Genomic DNA, 19,078 nt, shown 5'->3' with positions numbered 1-19,078 from the left:
GAAGTTAAAGACTACTTGTTCACTTGTGTTAAGCAGAAAAACGTGTACAAAACCTATGGGGAAAATTAAATATTCAAAAATGAATATAAAATAAGGGGATGATGTCATCATGACGTCATCCCTTTGCAATAAATCTTGCATCGGGGTCTTCGTTGGCTATCACTTTGGGAACGATCAAAGACTGCAAAGTTACCAAAATTGTCGCTCAAAAACGTGTACAAAGTCAATGGGCTAGAAACACGTGTGCAGGAAAACTGCTCCTTTAATTTCATGTCACGTGATTTTTGTCTAAACTGGGAAAAACTTATGAAATATTATTTAATATTTGGACACTTGGGTATATTTGCGATCGAACGGAAGGGAAAATTTAGTCTGATTTCTTCTTCGTTCTGGTAGTAATTCTGGGTCGAAGTTGAGGACTGCTCACGCATTATGCGGGACAATGTGTGTACAAACCCTATGTTGTGCAACAACGCCATACATGGTTCAATATGGGACAGTTTCTTGGAAATTGAAAGCCCAGGCAGGTGTGACCGTAATTCTGCAATAGCGCCCTCATAGCCTGATATAGGACAGTCCGAAAACTGTGTGCAATCTGTGTACAAAGTCTATGGGGGAAAATTAATTCTTCAAAAATCAATAATAAATAAACTACTTAAGTTATCACTGTGAATTTCTTCTAGGACCGTCCTTGGATGATCACACAACTATCCTCCAAGTTTGAAATTGTTCTGATTTTCCTAGGTGCCAAAATGTAGGGGTAGAAAAACTTGGCTGAAGAAGAAGAAGAAAAAAAAAAAAAAGGAAAGAAAAAAAACCAGAACGATTACAATACTGGTTCGGCTGAACTGCCGAACCAGTTAAAAAAACTGGGCCAGATGATCATGATTGATGAACATGGCTCGTTTCAAACATATAGTCTGTGCTGTGTCAGGTGGTGTCGACAGCAGTGTTGCTGCGTTATTGTTGAAGAGTAAAGGTAAGAATGTACATTGTGAGAATGGAGTTAGGAAAATTGGTTTGTCCTTGCCAAAGACACGAAAGAGTACATGGCATCCTGTTAGTGTAGTACTACTAGCGCGGCGAGGGAGATCACGTGTACATGTACATGTATATTATGTATGGCCATGCATGGAGGTAGAATGTTGGTAGATCATGTGACATCATGCTATTAATGTCCTAGTATTGTCCAATCAAAATCACGACTTGCAGCTCATTCATCCCACTTTGACCAGTCACATTCATTTTCAGCCTGTAGAGTGACTGGTGCCCTTTGAAAAAGACAATTAAGGGTGATTTCTTCTTAACAACATTTGAAAACGTATTGAAAACATTTCTTGTATAATCTGATTAGGGGCCTATACACATGCATCTGTGAGTTGATGAGCAGATACATAAGAAAAATTTAGAAGAAAACTGTAACTTGATTTTTGACTGGTTCACTCCCCCTTGCAGGGTTGTGCATAAAATGCGTTGCTTGTTTGTCATCCACACCCATAATGCATTGCGAATGTAGAACAGGTTTATTATGAGGGGAACTGTGAGTGTTGATGATGGATTCAAATTTGCATGGCTAGTTTATTAAGTGCTATCAGTAAGTTTTCTCACAATTTACAATTTGAAATTTCCCCAAAATAGGGTCATCGCAATCATCCATGGCACAATTAATGAAGAGAGTGTTGCCTTTGTTTTTTGTGCAAGATTAATGTGACAAAAAACGGTGGTCCCCATGAAAAGTGCCTACAGTGTACACTTTTGTCATGATGGGAACCACAGTACATCATATGGAAGGGAAGTAGGGGGCCTTTGGGGGGAAAGTCTCTGTAAATTCCAATTCAACATTTTTGAAATTTCAAGTGAAGTCATTATTTATCATGAATAACTAAGGCACAAATAAGAACAAACACTGTTTAGTCAAAAACTAATTGTTGTGTACAGAATAATTACCCCCAGAACTGTGGGGTTAGATGTCTGACCCCAAACAAACTGATCACAATTTGCTCTGCGAAATACATCCCAAAACCTGAAAACATCCCTGCTTCAAATGAATATTTCTTTGCTTTGGAGAGTCAGATGGTGTCTAAACTTACATCAAAATGTTTCTTATGAAATCCTCTCCAAGATTACTTCAAAAAGAAAACAGGGGGAATGGTTGAAACATTTATGACTACATGTATATGAGCTTCCCTAACCCCTAGTCTCACTGTCAAGAGTCATGATGAAGGAAATTGTATATTTGGGACCCCCTCCCACTTTTTTGTTATTTTAATCTTGTAAAACTGGTCAATCCCCCACAAAGCCAAAGACAACTCTCTTGTGTCGCACAGACCCCTTTTTTTTAAATTTCGAATTGTAAATTAAGAGAAAATGTGACTTTTTTGACTGACAAACCAGCCATGCAAATTTGAATTCACCATATTTCATGTGTTAAAATATGCACAATTTCCCCTCATAATTTCCCTCAAAACTCAAAACCCTGCCCTCTCTTCACAACATCAACCCTACAGTTATGTCATGGTCTTACCAAGGTAAATCCAAAAGTTAAAATGTACTGTACATGTACATGTGTGTACATGCACATGTACAGTGTAGGTCTCCGTTCTATTAAACATTTAGGAACGGCCGGGGTCCCAAAATATACAGTCCCCATGATGGCTGTCTCCATGTTCAACTCATCTAGTTTCCAGCATGTCCAGCCATGCTAGCCCTTTGCGTCAGCTGCAAATTGACCATTGTAATCACAGTTCCATGTGATTTTGACTTCTTTAATAATAATAATTACATTTGGAAAGAATTTCATACGGACATCACTTGACACCCTGTGCACAAACCCTATGAGCCTACATGTAGTCTGAACAATTTTAAGTGTTTTCTAAGTAAACGGTATTAATATCAAACCTGTAAGGCACACAGTATATGTACATGTATCTCACAGTCATTATCTCAAAATTTGAAGGTGCCAACAAGGCTTTAAAAGGTCAGGGATGGTGCTCTTGCCTACACATTTCCCTCTCTGAATCCAAAATTAATTCTGCCCCTTTTTAAAAGTTGTTACTGAACATGGTGAAATTGAAAAATATGGAGGCTGGACAAGGCTTCTTTCCTTTGAGTACATGTACAGTTGTAGTAATTGTACCAGGCGAAATACAACAAATTTTACTAGCTACCTTAATGTCCACATACATGTACATGTACGTGTACATGTATTTCCCTGACTCAGTACTGTACCTGCAGTGATTGTCAGTGTACAGTGTTGGCACAATTGATAGATTCGTGCAACTCTCTGATGTCAATTATATATAATGGGTTTGCCCTTACCCAACGTATATTAATAAACACTGTATGCTCAGTGCTTGTCCGAGAGCTTGCGAAAAAACCTCACAAGCTTACTCGGGTGGGACTCGAACCCACGACCTCCTGCTTACTAGTGCAGACGTCTTAACCACTCGACCACCGAGCTTGCCGGGGTCGGCTGGCCGGTCCGAGTCAAATGAAGCAGCGGGTACCGCGAACTATTTTCAAGATGTATTTTTTTTTTTTGGCGTTGGGGAGATGTTAATTATATATAACGACCTCCTGATGTCACCTGTTAACTTTTGTTTTTGAAAACAAAATTCCTTATCCTGAATTACAAAAAAGGTAATTCACTGATAATTGAATTATTACCAAATTTTGCAATATTAAGGTCAACAGATTGCACAAAGATTGAGCGATCGACTGATTGTAAACATGTATCATTATGTTGTATGTATGAGTGCTTTTGTGTACATGTATGTGCAGGTTACCAAGTAACAGGACTTTTTATGCGCAACTGGGATGTCCTAGATGAAACGGGAGTGTGCACCGTGGACCAAGATGAAGAGGATGCCCAGCATGTCTGCCAGAAACTGGGACTACCCTTCCATCAAGTCAGCTTTGTCAAGGAATATTGGCACGATGTCTTCAGGTACTTGTATATAGAAGCAGAAAAACCTCACTGACATTTTGAGAAAAGTTAGTCATCCTTTTTTACATTCGTTTTTAAATTGTCGTGAAATCGGTTTGTGTATACATGTAAAGTACATGTACATATCAAAAGAAAAATTCTTGAAAATGCAGTTTGGTCAAATATTTTATCTTTTTTGTAGGTGATGTTGTGGTTGTAATTTGTCTTTTGGAAAAGCTTGGAACTAGAGAAGTTTATACTGTTAAAGTACACCACAAAGTTGAGGTTTCAGATCGGTGTGTGCAGTCTTATACAGTAGTTCATGCCCACACTTACATGTATACTGTATCAACTGCAGCCACACCTGGGGCGATTTGTACAGCAGTCACTGCAAATTCAGCCCATACAGTGTCGTATCTTCAACCAATGAACATAAATAATGCTGTGTCAGGTAGCCTGCTGCCCACTCGTTCAAATTTTGCAATCTACGAAAGTTTCTAAAGCATTGGTGCCATTAAGCCTGTTTGATATTACAGCACCGTATGCCCAAAAGGAAGCGCGTCCGAGGTCAATCGGATGCATGTGCTACATGTACATGTACATGTAAATTTGCCCTGTCAACATGGCCCCAAGTGGACTCGTGCTACATGTACACTGTACGTGCTTTGTTCCTCGACTTGTTTTTCTGAAATACTGAACTACTGTAGCTCATTGTTACTGCAAACTTGCCCGTTATTGGTATACCTGAACTGTTGTATCTGCCCCAACTTTGGGGAATGTCCCACCTACCAGTAAACGACATTGTATGGGCCACCCCAAGTATAGTTGAGCCAGCCCAACTGTACCAAAAAAGGTACAGGTACATTTACCTTTACATTTTGTATACATACATGTACATGTACAGTTCATCATGATCAGCAACACGTGATACAAGTACATACATACATGTACGCAGCAGAATCTAGGTTTTGTTTGTATCATGGACGGAACTCTAGCTTGGCACATGGTTGATGAATTCTGTCAGCTGTGAGATGCAAATACATGTACCTGGAGTCTGAAAAATTTGCCTGTAGAAATTGGCCTACAGTGTACATAAGAGGGTTTGCATGGCTGCCATCTTTCTGGCGAGTGCTTTTGTTGTACAGGGTATGCACAAAGGAGGCTTCCCTGTGGAACAAAACAACTGCCCTGCAAGATGGCTCCCATGCAAAGCCTTGCATCTACTTGTACATGTATACTGATTGTAGGTCATACATGTAAGTGCAATGTACCGGTACCTGCAGCAGTACACTGTAAATATGTACATGTACATATACTGTATGGGACTGATGTTGTAAGTTGGGACATACATGTACATGTACATTGTTAGGTACGTGTGCCTACTGTACATACATGCAGTTACTGCAGAACCTTTCTGCTTGAAGCACAGCTATGCTGAATTAAACCATTTAAGTACATGTATTTACCGGTACACGATACATTGTGGTGATGCATTTTATTGCAGCGAGCTGCTGAAGCAATACCAGGCAGGCATCACACCCAACCCAGACATCCTTTGCAACAAGCACATCAAGTTTGATCGGCTGCTGCAGTACAGCCGAGATGTGCTGGGCGCTGACGCTGTGGCCACCGGCCACTACGCCAGGACAGATGCTGGAGAGAGAATCCTAGAAGATGGGTGGGCATCCAAACCCCCACGTGAGTATCACCTGCTGACCCCTATAGTCAGAGCTTCATGTTATTGTTAATCTCTACCCGACTTACATACATGTACACATGTACTCAGTGTACATTGTACATGCACATACAGTGTACATGTGTAATTTCATAAGTGATGACGACGGTTATGGTTTTCTTTAATGTAAAAAATAACATCTGATGACACTTATTTTCATTTAATACAAAGGGCAGAACTGGCCATATATATACTGCCTTTTATTTTACCATACCTCGTAAATACATGTACATGTATGAAGAGCTAAATTCTCATGAGTAAATTCATGTGTCGGTCTTTACACATTTGCTGGTGTACATGTACCTGGCACGCACCCAAGGATCCATTCACAAGTCAAATACGCAAGCACATTGTAACAAACGTGTACCCTAGGAACAGTTGACTACACCTGGACACTTTGAAGCCATACATGTACATATACACATGATGTTTATCATGGTTCATCTTTGGTGGATAGCCAATGTTGCGTGTACATGTATGTGTTCCCCCCCCCCATATTGGATGGTGCTGTGGGATCTTCTTTGTCAACTGCCAATACCTCAGGGAGCTCCAGTGTATCCACATACATGTATGGACACATACATGTATCCCCATGTGGACTGGTAATGAGGTCACTGGTGAACGTCCATACAGTGTATGCCTCTCGGGACTGTGAGTGACTAGAAGAGGGTCCTACAAGTATTTCCCTTGGGCATGTTTGACCTCAGGGAAATAGGACCCTCTTTTAGTTACTCACAGTCCCTCAAGGCACTCAGACATTCACTAGTGACCTCATTGCCAGTCCATATGTGTATACTATTCACCCCTTTAACCTTGTTACATATAAAGGTATGTGGATAATATCACACAATTTGAGATCTTAATGGCTTGATATGTCATGTAGAGACAGCTAGAGTTGGCAATTTCAACTGATTTTGTTTGGTGAGTTGTTTCAATGGCTGTGAGTGACATGCAAACAAATATACACAGGCAAGGGACCTCTGACACATTCGGTTGAGTCCCAATACTTTGGCAGAAACCATTGATGGATTCATTGGTGTTTGCCATATCTACCCGTACATGCAGTGGTCAAGTTACTTAGAGCCATGGATGCCACTAAAGACCAGACGTTCTTCCTCTCGCAAATGCCCCAGTGGGCACTGCAGAGAACGCTATTCCCTGTGGGGGATCTGACCAAGGATGTTGTCAGAGAGATGGCAAGCACTGCTGGACTGGAGAGGATTGTCAAACGGAAGGAGGTGAGAGCATGGAATGCCATAGCTGATGCTTAGGAAATATCTAAGAATTACACATCCGGTCAAACTGAAACTTGATGTGCTTATAGGCAGGGATGTATTATAGTCGCCACCATGACGCCACCATGTACCACAGGATGTCACCTTAAAAATACACGTTCAACGGGCCTGGTTTGACAACACCATCACACATGAAACACCGGTCAAATCCCGTGCACATGTTAACAGTGGACAAAGACAACAGGCCTAAACAACTCTGTGTTTGTCACATGTACGTACATGTACTGTATGTGGCAACACACATCTGCTTACAGTTCAGACTGTCCTTATCACTGTCATTTCCTTAATTATGCGTAATTATCATATTTATCTTCCTTGTCATTTGGACAGCCATTTTTCCATTATTGTTGCCACTTACCTTTATTGTCTTCACTGTCACAAGTTGCTTGGTCATTCCATCACAATCAGTGGCATCATAAATGATGCCATCTTTGTCATCATAGACACTTTAATAATCATCACCGTAATCGCTTCACTGCATCTTTTGCATCTTTGTAGTAATTATGAATACCATTTTGGATCTTGATCATTTTCTGAAGATCATCAAATTCATTATTCTGTCTAATGAAATTGCTGTCTTTTCCAAACGTTTAATAGCATACACACATATGGGACCATTATAACTGTGCTCCAACAACAAATTCATCAGCAGCAACAACCATCTTTTCTATGCTCTGATTATTGCTATGTACCCTCCAAATTTAGCTCCAAGGTTTAAACCAGTCTTCTTAACCCACATTAAAGAAATGTTGTTAGACGTGGCTCCCAATGGTATTGTACAAATTTGCTCTGTTCCCATACATTGTACCTTGTATAAGGAAGCAACTGTATACTTTTTCTTGTTCTTTCAGAGCATGGGAATATGTTTCATAGGAAGTAGGAAATTCAAGCGCTTCATCAAAGAGGTACGTGTTAGCCACTGATGCCATTCCTGCACATTACATGTACATTGAACCATCCCGTACGGCAAATGACAAAGTGTTACTGACTGCTCTGACTGAAACGAGTGCCAGTACTTTACATGTATATGTATACTTCTATGGACCCCATGAAATGCTTGGTTGGGGTGGTGTGGTGTGGTGTAGAGCGTAAGACGGATTTGATGCCTGTGCATTGCATAAATCTCGTGGGCCAATTTTCACTTGAATTTGCACAGTTTTCCTGGTGGAAGTGCCTGTCACAGGTCCATATGTTTTGAACTGTTGACATGGTTGAGAGGTCATTTTGAACAAGACTACTTACAGTGTTTAATTTATAAGGAGGTGGGGGCTTGTAACAATGTTTGTCTCACATGCGAAGACAGTGAGCATGTTTGAAAACTCCCCCACAGATTCTGAAAAAAATTGAACATTATGTCTCAGTTTCATTTAGTCTTCAGTTCATTGAAAAAGAAAAAGAAAAGAAAATGCCTGCAATTAAGAGAAAATTAAGAACAACCTCTGCAACAACCTCGGTGTTTAGTGGGTGCCACGGACTGTACATCTATTTGGGCCACTGTTATTTGATAAAATGTGAAGGGCACAGTATCAGCAGCTTGATTTCACACATACTTGAAATCACACATACTGTATGCTCCTGTAATTACATATATATGTTAGAATGCAAAACTTCCTGTGCCAGCGATCCAGATCAGCTGAAGATTAAAGCAGAAAGCCCATGAAACAAAGATCATACTTTCACACATTTAGAGGCAAAATTTTGTAATGTCTGGTAGCGCAGTGAAGAACAGCACTTTTGGCTTTCCCAAAATAATGGAGATGTTAAAATTACATTTGAATGTTTTTTGTTTTGTTTCAGTATTTGGAACCCAAGCCTGGTGACTTTGTCTCTCTAGAAGACAACAAGGTTATAGGCAAGCACGAAGGTAAGTTATTGAACTATTAGTTGATTAGAAACTTGTGTTGTAAGAGCCGAGCATTCCCTCATACCATGCAGCAAAAGCAGAACAATGAATTTGTCGGCAAAACTTAATATAGGACATCTCGTATGTGTACTGTATGTACATGTACAGGCTTAATGAAACTCTCTCATACTGTGTTTATTTTATTTTGCCTGCTAGGTCACTTCATTTATACAGTTGGGCAGAAGGCCAAAATAGGCGGAATGAAAGAAAAGTGGTTCGTTGTGGATAAAGTCCCTTCCTCCAATGAAGTCATTGTAGTGAGTAGACATGAATGGATGTTACAATTACGCTGTGGTTCATTGTTCAGTACACGTCATTTGTAAAAGCTGTGAGTAGTGGGTTTACTATTTGAATTTCCCCAGGCATTCTTGTAGCTCAACCCCAACAGTGTCTCTACCCCTGTACCACTCAAAGAACGCCAACTTCATATGTTTCTACAGGTTAATTGCATGCAGGCGGTTTTCTTTTCCATTGTTGCAAAAGGGCAAAATTGCAGTCACCTTTTGATATACATCCAAACACTGTTAAAGCTGATTCCTAAATACCTCAGACAGTTTCCCTATTCAGCAACGCGCAACATGACCGTGTGTTAATAGTTTGTAATGCCCGCTGCGATTTGAGAATGCCCCCTGCATAAAAACGTACTGGCAACTAGATACGAGACAGTTTCATTCATTCCTATTGGTTAAGAGTCTGTGTGCGCACCGAGGCATATAAGGAAATTCTCCAGGACTATACTTGTTCAAGGAATATACCCTAAAATGGATTGGGGTGTTCGGTCAGAGAAACGCAAAATTCTTGAACGAAATCCCTGAAAATTTATCTTGTACTTCTTTTGACTGTCCAACTAAAACGTATAATGGGAACAAATATGTGCTTGGTTGGTGTTTATATAAACTAACGCTCAAGACCAGCAAAGCACATATTTATTCTCTTATTTACAATGTCATTTGAACAGAATCTAGATGCATTCCCTGCCACAACCTCATATTTTTCAACACTCGGGGGTGTGCTCATGGAGCGGTATGTGTTATTGCAACTGGCTGTGCAAAGCAATCAAGATCAGGTTCAACTCAAAAAGTCCCAAACTATATATATACAAAACAAATGGGGATTTGATAGGTTTAAACATCTGGTGGAAGTGGGACAAGGCATACTTGATGGTTTATCCCATCAGCCGTGCCTCTGTTACAGATCCAGTCCAGACTGTGTTTACACGTCCTCCAGTGCAAAGTGGCCAAAAGCAGTGATTTTTCTGTCGGGTATTACCAGTGATTACACCCTTTAACTCTCCAGGCTCCACACACCAACCATCCGGCTCTGTTCTGTGAGACAATGTTGACAGGCCCAGTTCACTGGATACGAGAAGCTCCTAGGCAGCTTCTACAGGAGCAAATGATAGACTGTGACTTCCGTTTCCAAAACACTGATCCACTAGGTATGTGTACCATGTGTGTGCTTTACTAGCCAAGGAGATTGAACTGCAAGTTGAATGGATTGGAACATAAAAATGGAACAGTGGAACTTTTTTTGTGTCCACTGTGGTGACCAAGATTTAAATCTCACCACAAAGAGCCATGTTCAAACTGTGTCTCCATAGCCTTGTTTCTAATTAACCAAGGGGATCTGGGATGAAACTCCAACAGGTGTCACCCATGATCACTTCCTACCATTGTGGTCCAGATTCAGTTCTCTCAAATTTTCAGAAAATCACATTTTACTGCCATAACCTGACTCCAATGCATCACTTACATGTACAACCTGGTACATGTATCTGGTATAATCCACCAATGTGACCCTGGTTCAGATCCCACAATGATGAACAGGAGTAGATTATGTCACCGTGACCAACGGTAAAATGCCACCAGCATGACCCTGGTTCAAATTACACCACCACTGTCCTTGGTTTACATGGTGTAGATGTCACCAACTTAACCAGACTCAAAGTGCAGCAGGTCTCACCATCATCCAATTTCGAATCCAGCTGTAGTAGGCCTTCTTTTGACCCAGGCCGACTCCCACTTGAAGCAACATATGGATCAGGATCAGATCAGAATTGGCCATGTACAGGCACATTAGGTTTAAAACAAATCCTATTTTGAATTGAAAAGCATAGTGAATATTGTGCTGTACTCTAGGTGCTTAATATTGTCACATACTGTACTAGCTAGACATTTTTCTCAGAGCCAACTTATTTCTTCAGTGTGAGCCCCCTCCGCAGGCAAACAAAAAAAAGTGGTACACCTTAAATTATTGAGAGCTTTTGTGTCTATTAATTGTGGTGGCATTGTCATCTCTCCTGCAAAAGTGACATAAGTCTTCCATGTTTTCTCTTTCCAGTGCCTTGCACGTTAACACTAAGTAGTATGGGATCTGTAATTGTCTCACTGAGTCAGCCACTCAGGGCAGTTACCCCTGGACAGGTTAGTTAGTGTATGCCGTAGTCACAAAACGGTACCATATTTTACAGGATTATGTACATGGTAAGGTTTTGACATGTTTACAAGACAGTTGTGAAAGGCCAATTTTAATAACCACCACTGCATTCCTTGAAAGAATATTGTTTCTTCATTGAAAAAGATTTCTGAAATTGAATGCCCCGGGTTCTCCACAATGGATGGCATCCCTCCCAAAAATAGGAGCTTTGAAATTTTCCAGGTTTGACTGCACTTGTTTGTGTGTTGGCATGCATGCTTTGTGTAAGTTCTGCACATTGGGACTTGTCAGCATGCAAGTGCCTGGAGGTCACTAGTCCAGTACCAGTAAGCAACTCGCATATTTATGACTGAGAATAAGTTTGTGCGTGGCCGGTGTCCAGCTTTGAAGAATGGCCGCTTCTTTCTACATAAAAACTGGCAATTTATTGCTCACAATTGGTCGAAGAGGCACGTAATGCACGTGTACCGCCTATTGGTGAGCATGTCCCTGCCTTCAGCTTGGGCCATTTTCAGCAGAACACTGCGCATATTTATTTCCTCGGTTAAGTTTCAGGGTGCAGAAGAAATCAAAGTATGTCTCCGTTTCCTTGTTTTGAACAGTATGCTGTGTTCTACCTCGGTGATGAGTGCCTAGGAGGAGCTGTTATAACCAAGCCAGGACCTTCTCTGTACACACTACGCCATAGACACTACCAAACTAGAGACAGGCCAGTTCCAATTATAAGTCAGGGCTCCAAGTCATGACATGAGAGAGGCTGCTGAAGACTTCCTACCAGTATGAACGAGATTGATTCCCTTGTGGACACAAAAGCAGCCAGTCCTGCAAACCTTTGACAGGGATTGAGGGCAGAACGTCCACGTACATGTATGTGACCTATGGAATACTGGCCTGTGCTGATTACAAATGCTTTCACTATGGAAAGGCCACACTAGAGTGTGGTATGCCATAGAAGTCACAATCCCGAAATTTGTATCCTAGTGAAGACATGGCTTTGTTCTCCAGTACTAACACGGTCGCTGTGAAAGGATGTTTTCAAAATGCTCCCATTTCAACACATGAATCACTCTCCTGGACTAAAGTGGTGACCGCTTGTCTCTTACATGAAACACTTCAATTTGCGACAGATAGTACACATTAAAAAATTCTCCTTTTTGAGCGATTTTCAAGCATCAGTTTTGTGAAACTTTGTGGAGACCTATACACCTTTAGAAATTCCTTGTGGAGACCTATTTAACCCATTCTCCTGGGTCTCCACAAGGCACCATATTCCGAAATAATGCTACAGTATACGCTTGGTCAACACAGGTTGCATTTATGTTGCTTATGGGGTACGCGAACATGTACCTGTTGCAATCGTCCATGTCTTTAACCACTTCGGACCGGGGCATTTTTCAACGTTGAGGATGCTGGGCCGGCATGACTATCATTTTTTCTGTTTTCAAAATCCTTCAACAATTCATCATTCCATTTAACAGTCGTTTATAGCCGAACGGAGTAATCTTCAGGCACTACTCTAAGTTGACAGGTGACCTTCATTGACACCCGAATATTTCAGCCAGGCCTGCAGCCTTGTAAACAGAGCCCAGATTGTGCGGTGTCACACAGCTGTCTTTTGTTCACGAACCTGGCTCAGTGCACTGCTGACCTCTTTTCAATAGGGGCCAGATTAGCATGCAGCGGTGCTGTGTGGCTCATCGCTGCGGTGGTGGAGAGCTTTTGTCCCCGGTGGTAATCCGCTTGCTCTAAATACCCCAATCCCTGGTATACGGTTTCAAAATAATGCTGGATTATCACCACTTTTGAGAGTGAAAAATTCCGGTCATGCCCAGCAGCCTGGTCTTTTGTTCGGAGTACGGTCTTTTGTTACAGGGCCCTGTTTCCTTTGTCCGAGTTCGGAGACCCCGGCCACACATATAAACCATACGGCTCCGATCCCGGAGTCCCCGGCTGGTAGTGGTTAATAGAAGTGAAGTACTCCAGAATAGATTGATTTGGAAATCAGAGATGCCAGCCAAGATGATTATCACTGCAATTATCATGCTGAGGTGTGTATCGCTGGAATATATTATGCCAAGATTTTCATTAGTGGAATGTATTGCACGTGTGATTTGTTTCTTGTGGTATGAAAGGTATAAAGATGCACATGTATCAAGGCCCCTTAAATGAATTTGGAAGTGATAAAACAATAGTTCAGTTGCTAAAGCCGAATAAAGTTTCAACTATAAGCACACCAAAATTGAAACCTGTGGGTGTTCTGTTTGATTCCTATGCACACCTAATTGCCCCTTGCACTCCTGAAGACAATAACAAAATCCAACCCCAATACACAGTGGTTTTGACTTTACATCCTACAACATTTATTACATCTTCAATTTTCGGTTCTTTCTGCATACACAAAGAAATGCATTGATGTTATTCAGCTATCACTGTTTGGAGATCATAACCCAGCTACTAACTACTGGTACACAAACAATAATACATGTACATAATGTTTTCTGTGTTAGACTACTACAAAAATAGCTTTCTACACCATTTTTAAACCATAAACTCTGCAACAGGCTAGATATACACGAAGATCAATCTTAAGGTGATGTGTGATTGACACCTGGAAGTACCAGTACAGTGTAGCTTTACTGTTGCAACATTTTCGACTTTCGTTTTGTCCAAGCAATGGAGTTACCAGGTTCATTAAAATTACTGTTTCCATCAGCCTACATGTACGTGCAGTTTTTGCAAAGATTTTGTAAAGATTAAAGAGTGTGCCCTTTTTTTAAGCCATAACTTGGCAAAGAAGTGTACCGTCTTGAGCCAGTTTGGTGCACAAAGCACAATCGGCCAATATGGAACAATTGGATACATGCACATACACTGTATACAAGTAGGGTACAGCAAGCATGAATTGGTGCTGGAAAACTGTAAGTACACATATTTCTATTTGCAGTGTGTTTTAAGCACAAAGTATGATTATTTGGGTAGGGTTCACAATAAGCTTCGTACTGTTCAATGAAAAACAATTTTTTTCTGCTTATATCAAGCACTCACAGTGTATATCCCAACATGTATGTGTCAAGCATAATTGGCAACAAATTCCTCTAATTCAAATATCAAACCACTTGTACAAGTCTTGTGCCCAAACAACTTAGCATTTTCACTGTTTCAACTGCTATTGCCTGTACCAGTAATATTGACATTTCTCAGTTTTGGAAGAGCCACAGAAAGCTTAATTTATTCCTTTACAGCACTACATATACAGAATCAACAAAACAGTTCCTAACCATGTACAAAGCCATGATAATATAAATATAGAAATTGATAAAACATGTTTTTTTGTGGTTGCTAATACAGCATACAGCCCTTACAAAACTTTGTAAAGCAATAACTTCATTCTGTATTTACAGGATTTTTTCACTGTTACAATTTTTAACGACATTCATCAATATCGACCAGCTCAAGGAATTTTCAATAATGCAATGTTTACATCTGGCTAATATTTACATAAACTTTTAAGTTTTCCTGGTCACGGTTCCTTTTATATCCTTTTCCTTATCAATATTACAGCCTTGAATATGAAAAAAAAAATATATATGTCGCTGGTATTGACATGATTGAGTATATTCCTACTACAACAGCTGATAGTTTGCAACAGCTGATGAGGAAAATTACATATCTAATTTAGATCATTAGCCATCGCTTATGAACAGTCCCTCCAAAAGTGAGACTCGGTCCAAATCTGCCATTTCTGTGACTCGGGCTACTGATGCAATGCACACAGCAGTGAATATTCACAGCCAGCCAACTCTGTGTGGGACAAGTTTTAGGACTGCCTTGGTCGCTGATCACAAATGGAAGAAAGAGACACATGCACTGCTCTCCAAAAGGAATTTAATTATTCCTAAGTAGTGCAATAATATTCCACCCATTTCCTGTGTTGTTTGACCCTTGAACTTTGTGCAAATGGATGACTGAAGCTTTTCTTTTACAGGCAGCATGTGTTTGCTGGTTGGTTCATCTGTTGATGGCAGTAGATATGGACACACGGTCACAAGATTGTTGAAATTTAAATTTTGTTCTGACATTTTTCAACAGTGAGGCTCAAAGGTTCCACACAAACATCACCCTTTTCAACAAGTGCATACAAAGTGTACCCTTGTTACATTTACAATGTACATTGCAATACTGAAATGTTTCTATCACAGCTAAAATTCTCAGTCATTTTCTTGTCATTTTTAAAGATAAAACACCACCCTGTCAAGGTCTGCATGTTGCAGGCAGACTACTGCAAGCAAGTTGCACTGCAGATGAAAACTTGTCACATCACAGATAACTGCGTATTTTAAACTACTTATTTATATGAACTCACTATGCACAGCATATTGTTCAGTCACTATGGTAAAACATTAAAGTAATTCTCGATATTAACGCCTATTTTGGATAGAAAAATGAGTCCGGCCACATGCTACTGAGCGACAAAAAGGCTACCCCATTTAGGTTAAAACTCGCTACGGAATAAACATTTTATTGTGAGTTAGCATGCATTTGATGCATTTGGGAATGAATTTTATCAATTGTTAACTGGAATGATTGATTTCGAAGTTTTAAAGTCCAAGACCCAATTTCATAAAACAGAAAATATGACTCCTCAAAACCAAGCAGAAACTCAGTCACATGTAGAATAAACAGTTTCAGCAGAAAACAAAATTCAATGACTTTGTGAGGACTTTTCAAGACTAAAATATGACACTTTCCAAGACACCTGATTCCAGATCCTGGAGAAGCTTCTTGGTACTGCAAATTGGAAGACTGCCATAGCAAAAGTGGTCAATCAAAAACCACCTTTGCATAATTTTGATTTCCACGACTTTTTTCCTTAGACATCATGATTCCAGGATACCTATTCACCCCAATTTTCTATGACTTCCATGACATTTTTCATGACCAAACCCCAGAATAATTCACAGGCAATTGAAGTGGTAACCTGATGCATATCTTTGAAGGGCTTGTTTGTTTCACGTGGATCCAGATCGAGATCAGTGAGTCGACCTTGGTTCACTGACACCAAAACCTGCGTATAGAGGGATTTCACATTAGCGCCGTCTGCGCATATCTGCATCGAAACCGAGGCTCTCTGTGTTGAACTACATCGCACGCGCCCACGAAGTCGACACAGTACATACAGTATCCCGTTCTCAAGTGTGACACCACTTCAGTTTAAACCACACCCACTGCACAAGATACACGGCCATCGCAGGTACGTTAGTTTGCGGTAAATTGTCGTTATTTTTTCCTTTTTGATTTTACGTGTCGAGTCATCCTGACAGACTCTTCCACAAAAATTTGCAGCCTGAAAAGTCTGAATTTAACATACCTTTATGTATTTTGTGTCTTGACTCCTTACTTTCAATCGTCTGATCGTATTAAGAATTGAAACTGACACAGCCTCGTTTTCAAAAGCGGAAGTGCGCAAATCGACGCAAAAAGCATCGTATTGGGATCCCTCTATTGGATAGGTGAACCAGCTTTGGGATCACTGATCGCGATCCAGATCTCTGTGGAAAAAAAAGACCGAAAGGAGAAACACTTTCTGACCTAGAGTTGGATTGCAGAATAAGCTCTACTGGCCTGTCCATCTGGATCAAAGTTTGACAAAAGGAAGAAATAATTATGCCACTACTTCCCACTAGCTGCATGTGGCCACTTCATTAACCATAGACCTGTGGTTATTCTGGCCAGTTAGGAAATTATGAGGCAGCTTTCCTGGACTGCATAACATACTTCATTCCTAAGCATACGTGTATGCTTTCAAAAGCAAATAAATCAGATGGGCATCGCCTCCAAGGAATGTCCTGAAAAATGCATTTGATGAAAACTATGGGACAAAGAGAAGCCCCCCCCTGCCTCTGTGTTGGTCACCCACCCACTCTTGAACACTAAGGATGGGCAAAATGAACAGTACATCAGGTACTACTACCTTGGAGGTGGCATGCACAGGATGCAAACCATTATGAAAAATGGCGTATAATTAAATGCGCATTTTGTTTATTCCATTTGTAGTGGCAGTTTTGTTTTTGCTTATACACATCTGGCACACTTTCATTCAAAAATCAGTACAGAGGTTATGCCATCAGCCATCTTCCCCGTCAATATTTATATTCCATAGGGATACACATGAGTAGACCATCTGTGCATATCCCCCATGACAAAAGCACTGACTGGAAAGATGGCTGCCATGCATAGCCTCTATAGGACCTACAATATCAGTGCTTCCATCATTGCGCAAGCATTGCTCTATTGAAAGCACCCCTGTTCGCCCTGTATGTGTGATTGGTCCATGGCTAAACCAATAACAGCCTGTATTCTCAACATTCATAACATCTACAATGCTCTAAACCTAGTACTTTTGCATGGCCCCTTAACGTGAACTACACATATGGATCCAGCTGGTATACATGTAAGGTATGGAAGCCAGACTTGAATAGAGTCTACAAGCACCCTCACTGTAGTGGAATCACTTGGGAAATGTCTGCACCAAATTTAAAATCGTAAACCAGCATTCAAAGTATACACAGATGGCATGACTACGGAGCCAACATATCAGTACATATGTACCAGCCTGTGATATAAAGTCAGTTAAAAAAGTGTACACACCCGGGGTTAAAGAATCTTTAATAGAGATGGTACACTGTGTTAAAACAGAAAAATGAATGTACTCATATTAAGAGTGGTGAAAAAAAAAACACACATTGCCAGAAATACAAAATATACCTGTATATGTAACATAACAGTAATACTGGGTAAAACATAAAATACGCATATATATACACAAAATGACATGTTAACAAATGATGAACTTTAAGTATACATGGATAAAGAAAGAGCAGATAATAATGAAAAGAACCAAATTTGGTATCTGACAAAAGCATGATTGTAAATAACTGATGCACAGAAACTAAACAACTAGAATGATAGACTTGCCTCAATTAAGTACAATATTATCATCACACAGAAAATACAAACTACCTCTGATTGCATTAATTGGAATGCATTGCCATTGCCCACACAAATCCACAATGAATTGTTCACTAAGTATCCATTTGAACACATGTTCCTTCTTACAGGCTTAAACTTTATGATGCGACGAGACTCAACTGCCCACTGAAAATATCAAAATTTGTATTGAAAAATACAAATCTTGGAAGTGAGACTTTCACATTGTCGTTGTTGGCATCTGAGGGTAAATGGAGTTTTACTGGTATGTTATAAAAGATGAAAACGCAATTATAATACATGTACATGTAAGCTGATAAAGAAATGACAGAGTGATTCAGTACATGTAATAACCAGCGCCAGTCTCTTGGATAAGAAATACTAACTCCATCAACTGTTGGATTAAATGATATTATAAAACAATAACCTGGTACAAACAAAATGTCCACATAACAGTCAACCAACTAATGGTGTTAGTCTCTTTTCCAGCCACTAACAAGGCTCCTACATGTAAATACCCCTAACTTACTAAAAGTATGCACACTATTGTCACTTAGCCTCACACTGTGTACTTCCAACTCCATTGCAGTCAGTGGTTGCTGCTGTTTGGCTGACTACCGCTCCATCATGGGGTTGGTGAAGGAGAAGCCGCGGAATTGGTTCTGGTTGATGGTTTCCAGGACCTGCCGATCGATGACGGACAGTGCCACCTTCTCCATGGTGAATTCTGGGTCAAAGTTGCTGGCGTCGGAGGCAGATTTCTGGAAGTGAAGATCAAATGATATGTTCGGGTATTG

At 40.3% G+C, this 19,078-nt stretch overlaps 2 protein-coding genes across 8 annotated transcripts in view; one reads left to right on the top strand and one right to left on the bottom strand.

The window, feature by feature from the left end:
- The first annotated feature begins 802 nt into the window (after positions 1–802).
- LOC110989551 (mitochondrial tRNA-specific 2-thiouridylase 1-like) lies at positions 803–13,539 on the top strand. 4 transcript variants are annotated; one of them, XM_022254026.2, is made up of 10 exons: positions 803–979; positions 3,781–3,946; positions 5,430–5,623; positions 6,726–6,898; positions 7,807–7,860; positions 8,753–8,819; positions 9,015–9,115; positions 10,155–10,296; positions 11,199–11,281; positions 11,897–13,539. In XM_022254026.2, the coding sequence occupies exons 1-10, from the start codon at positions 892–894 to the stop codon at positions 12,038–12,040; spliced, it is 1,212 nt and encodes a 403-aa protein (XP_022109718.1). In that variant the 5' UTR covers positions 803–891; the 3' UTR covers positions 12,041–13,539. The 4 variants fall into 4 exon arrangements, with proteins under 4 accessions (XP_022109718.1, XP_022109720.1, XP_086991537.1 ...); XM_087135411.1 differs by lacking the exon at positions 803–979 and adding an exon at positions 1,013–1,137; XM_087135410.1 differs by lacking the exon at positions 803–979 and adding an exon at positions 2,162–2,528.
- A 91-nt stretch (positions 13,540–13,630) lies between these two features.
- The window catches only part of LOC110989540 (protein kinase C delta type-like), a 54,602-nt gene continuing 49,154 nt past the window's right edge, over positions 13,631–19,078 (bottom strand). For all 4 annotated transcript variants that reach the window (XM_087135407.1, XM_022254005.2, XM_087135408.1 and 1 more), the window contains one exon: positions 13,631–19,042. In XM_087135407.1, the coding sequence (XP_086991533.1) occupies positions 18,896–19,042 (147 nt within the window). In that variant the 3' untranslated portion in view covers positions 13,631–18,895. The remainder of the gene's footprint in view (positions 19,043–19,078) is intronic.

The sequence above is a fragment of the Acanthaster planci genome, linkage group LG04, assembly GCF_054643075.1.
Source record: "Acanthaster planci isolate LZ-2023a linkage group LG04, COTS_SCS, whole genome shotgun sequence".
Taxonomy (NCBI): Eukaryota; Metazoa; Echinodermata; class Asteroidea; order Valvatida; family Acanthasteridae; genus Acanthaster; species Acanthaster planci.
This window is presented reverse-complemented; position numbering and strand designations above follow the sequence as displayed.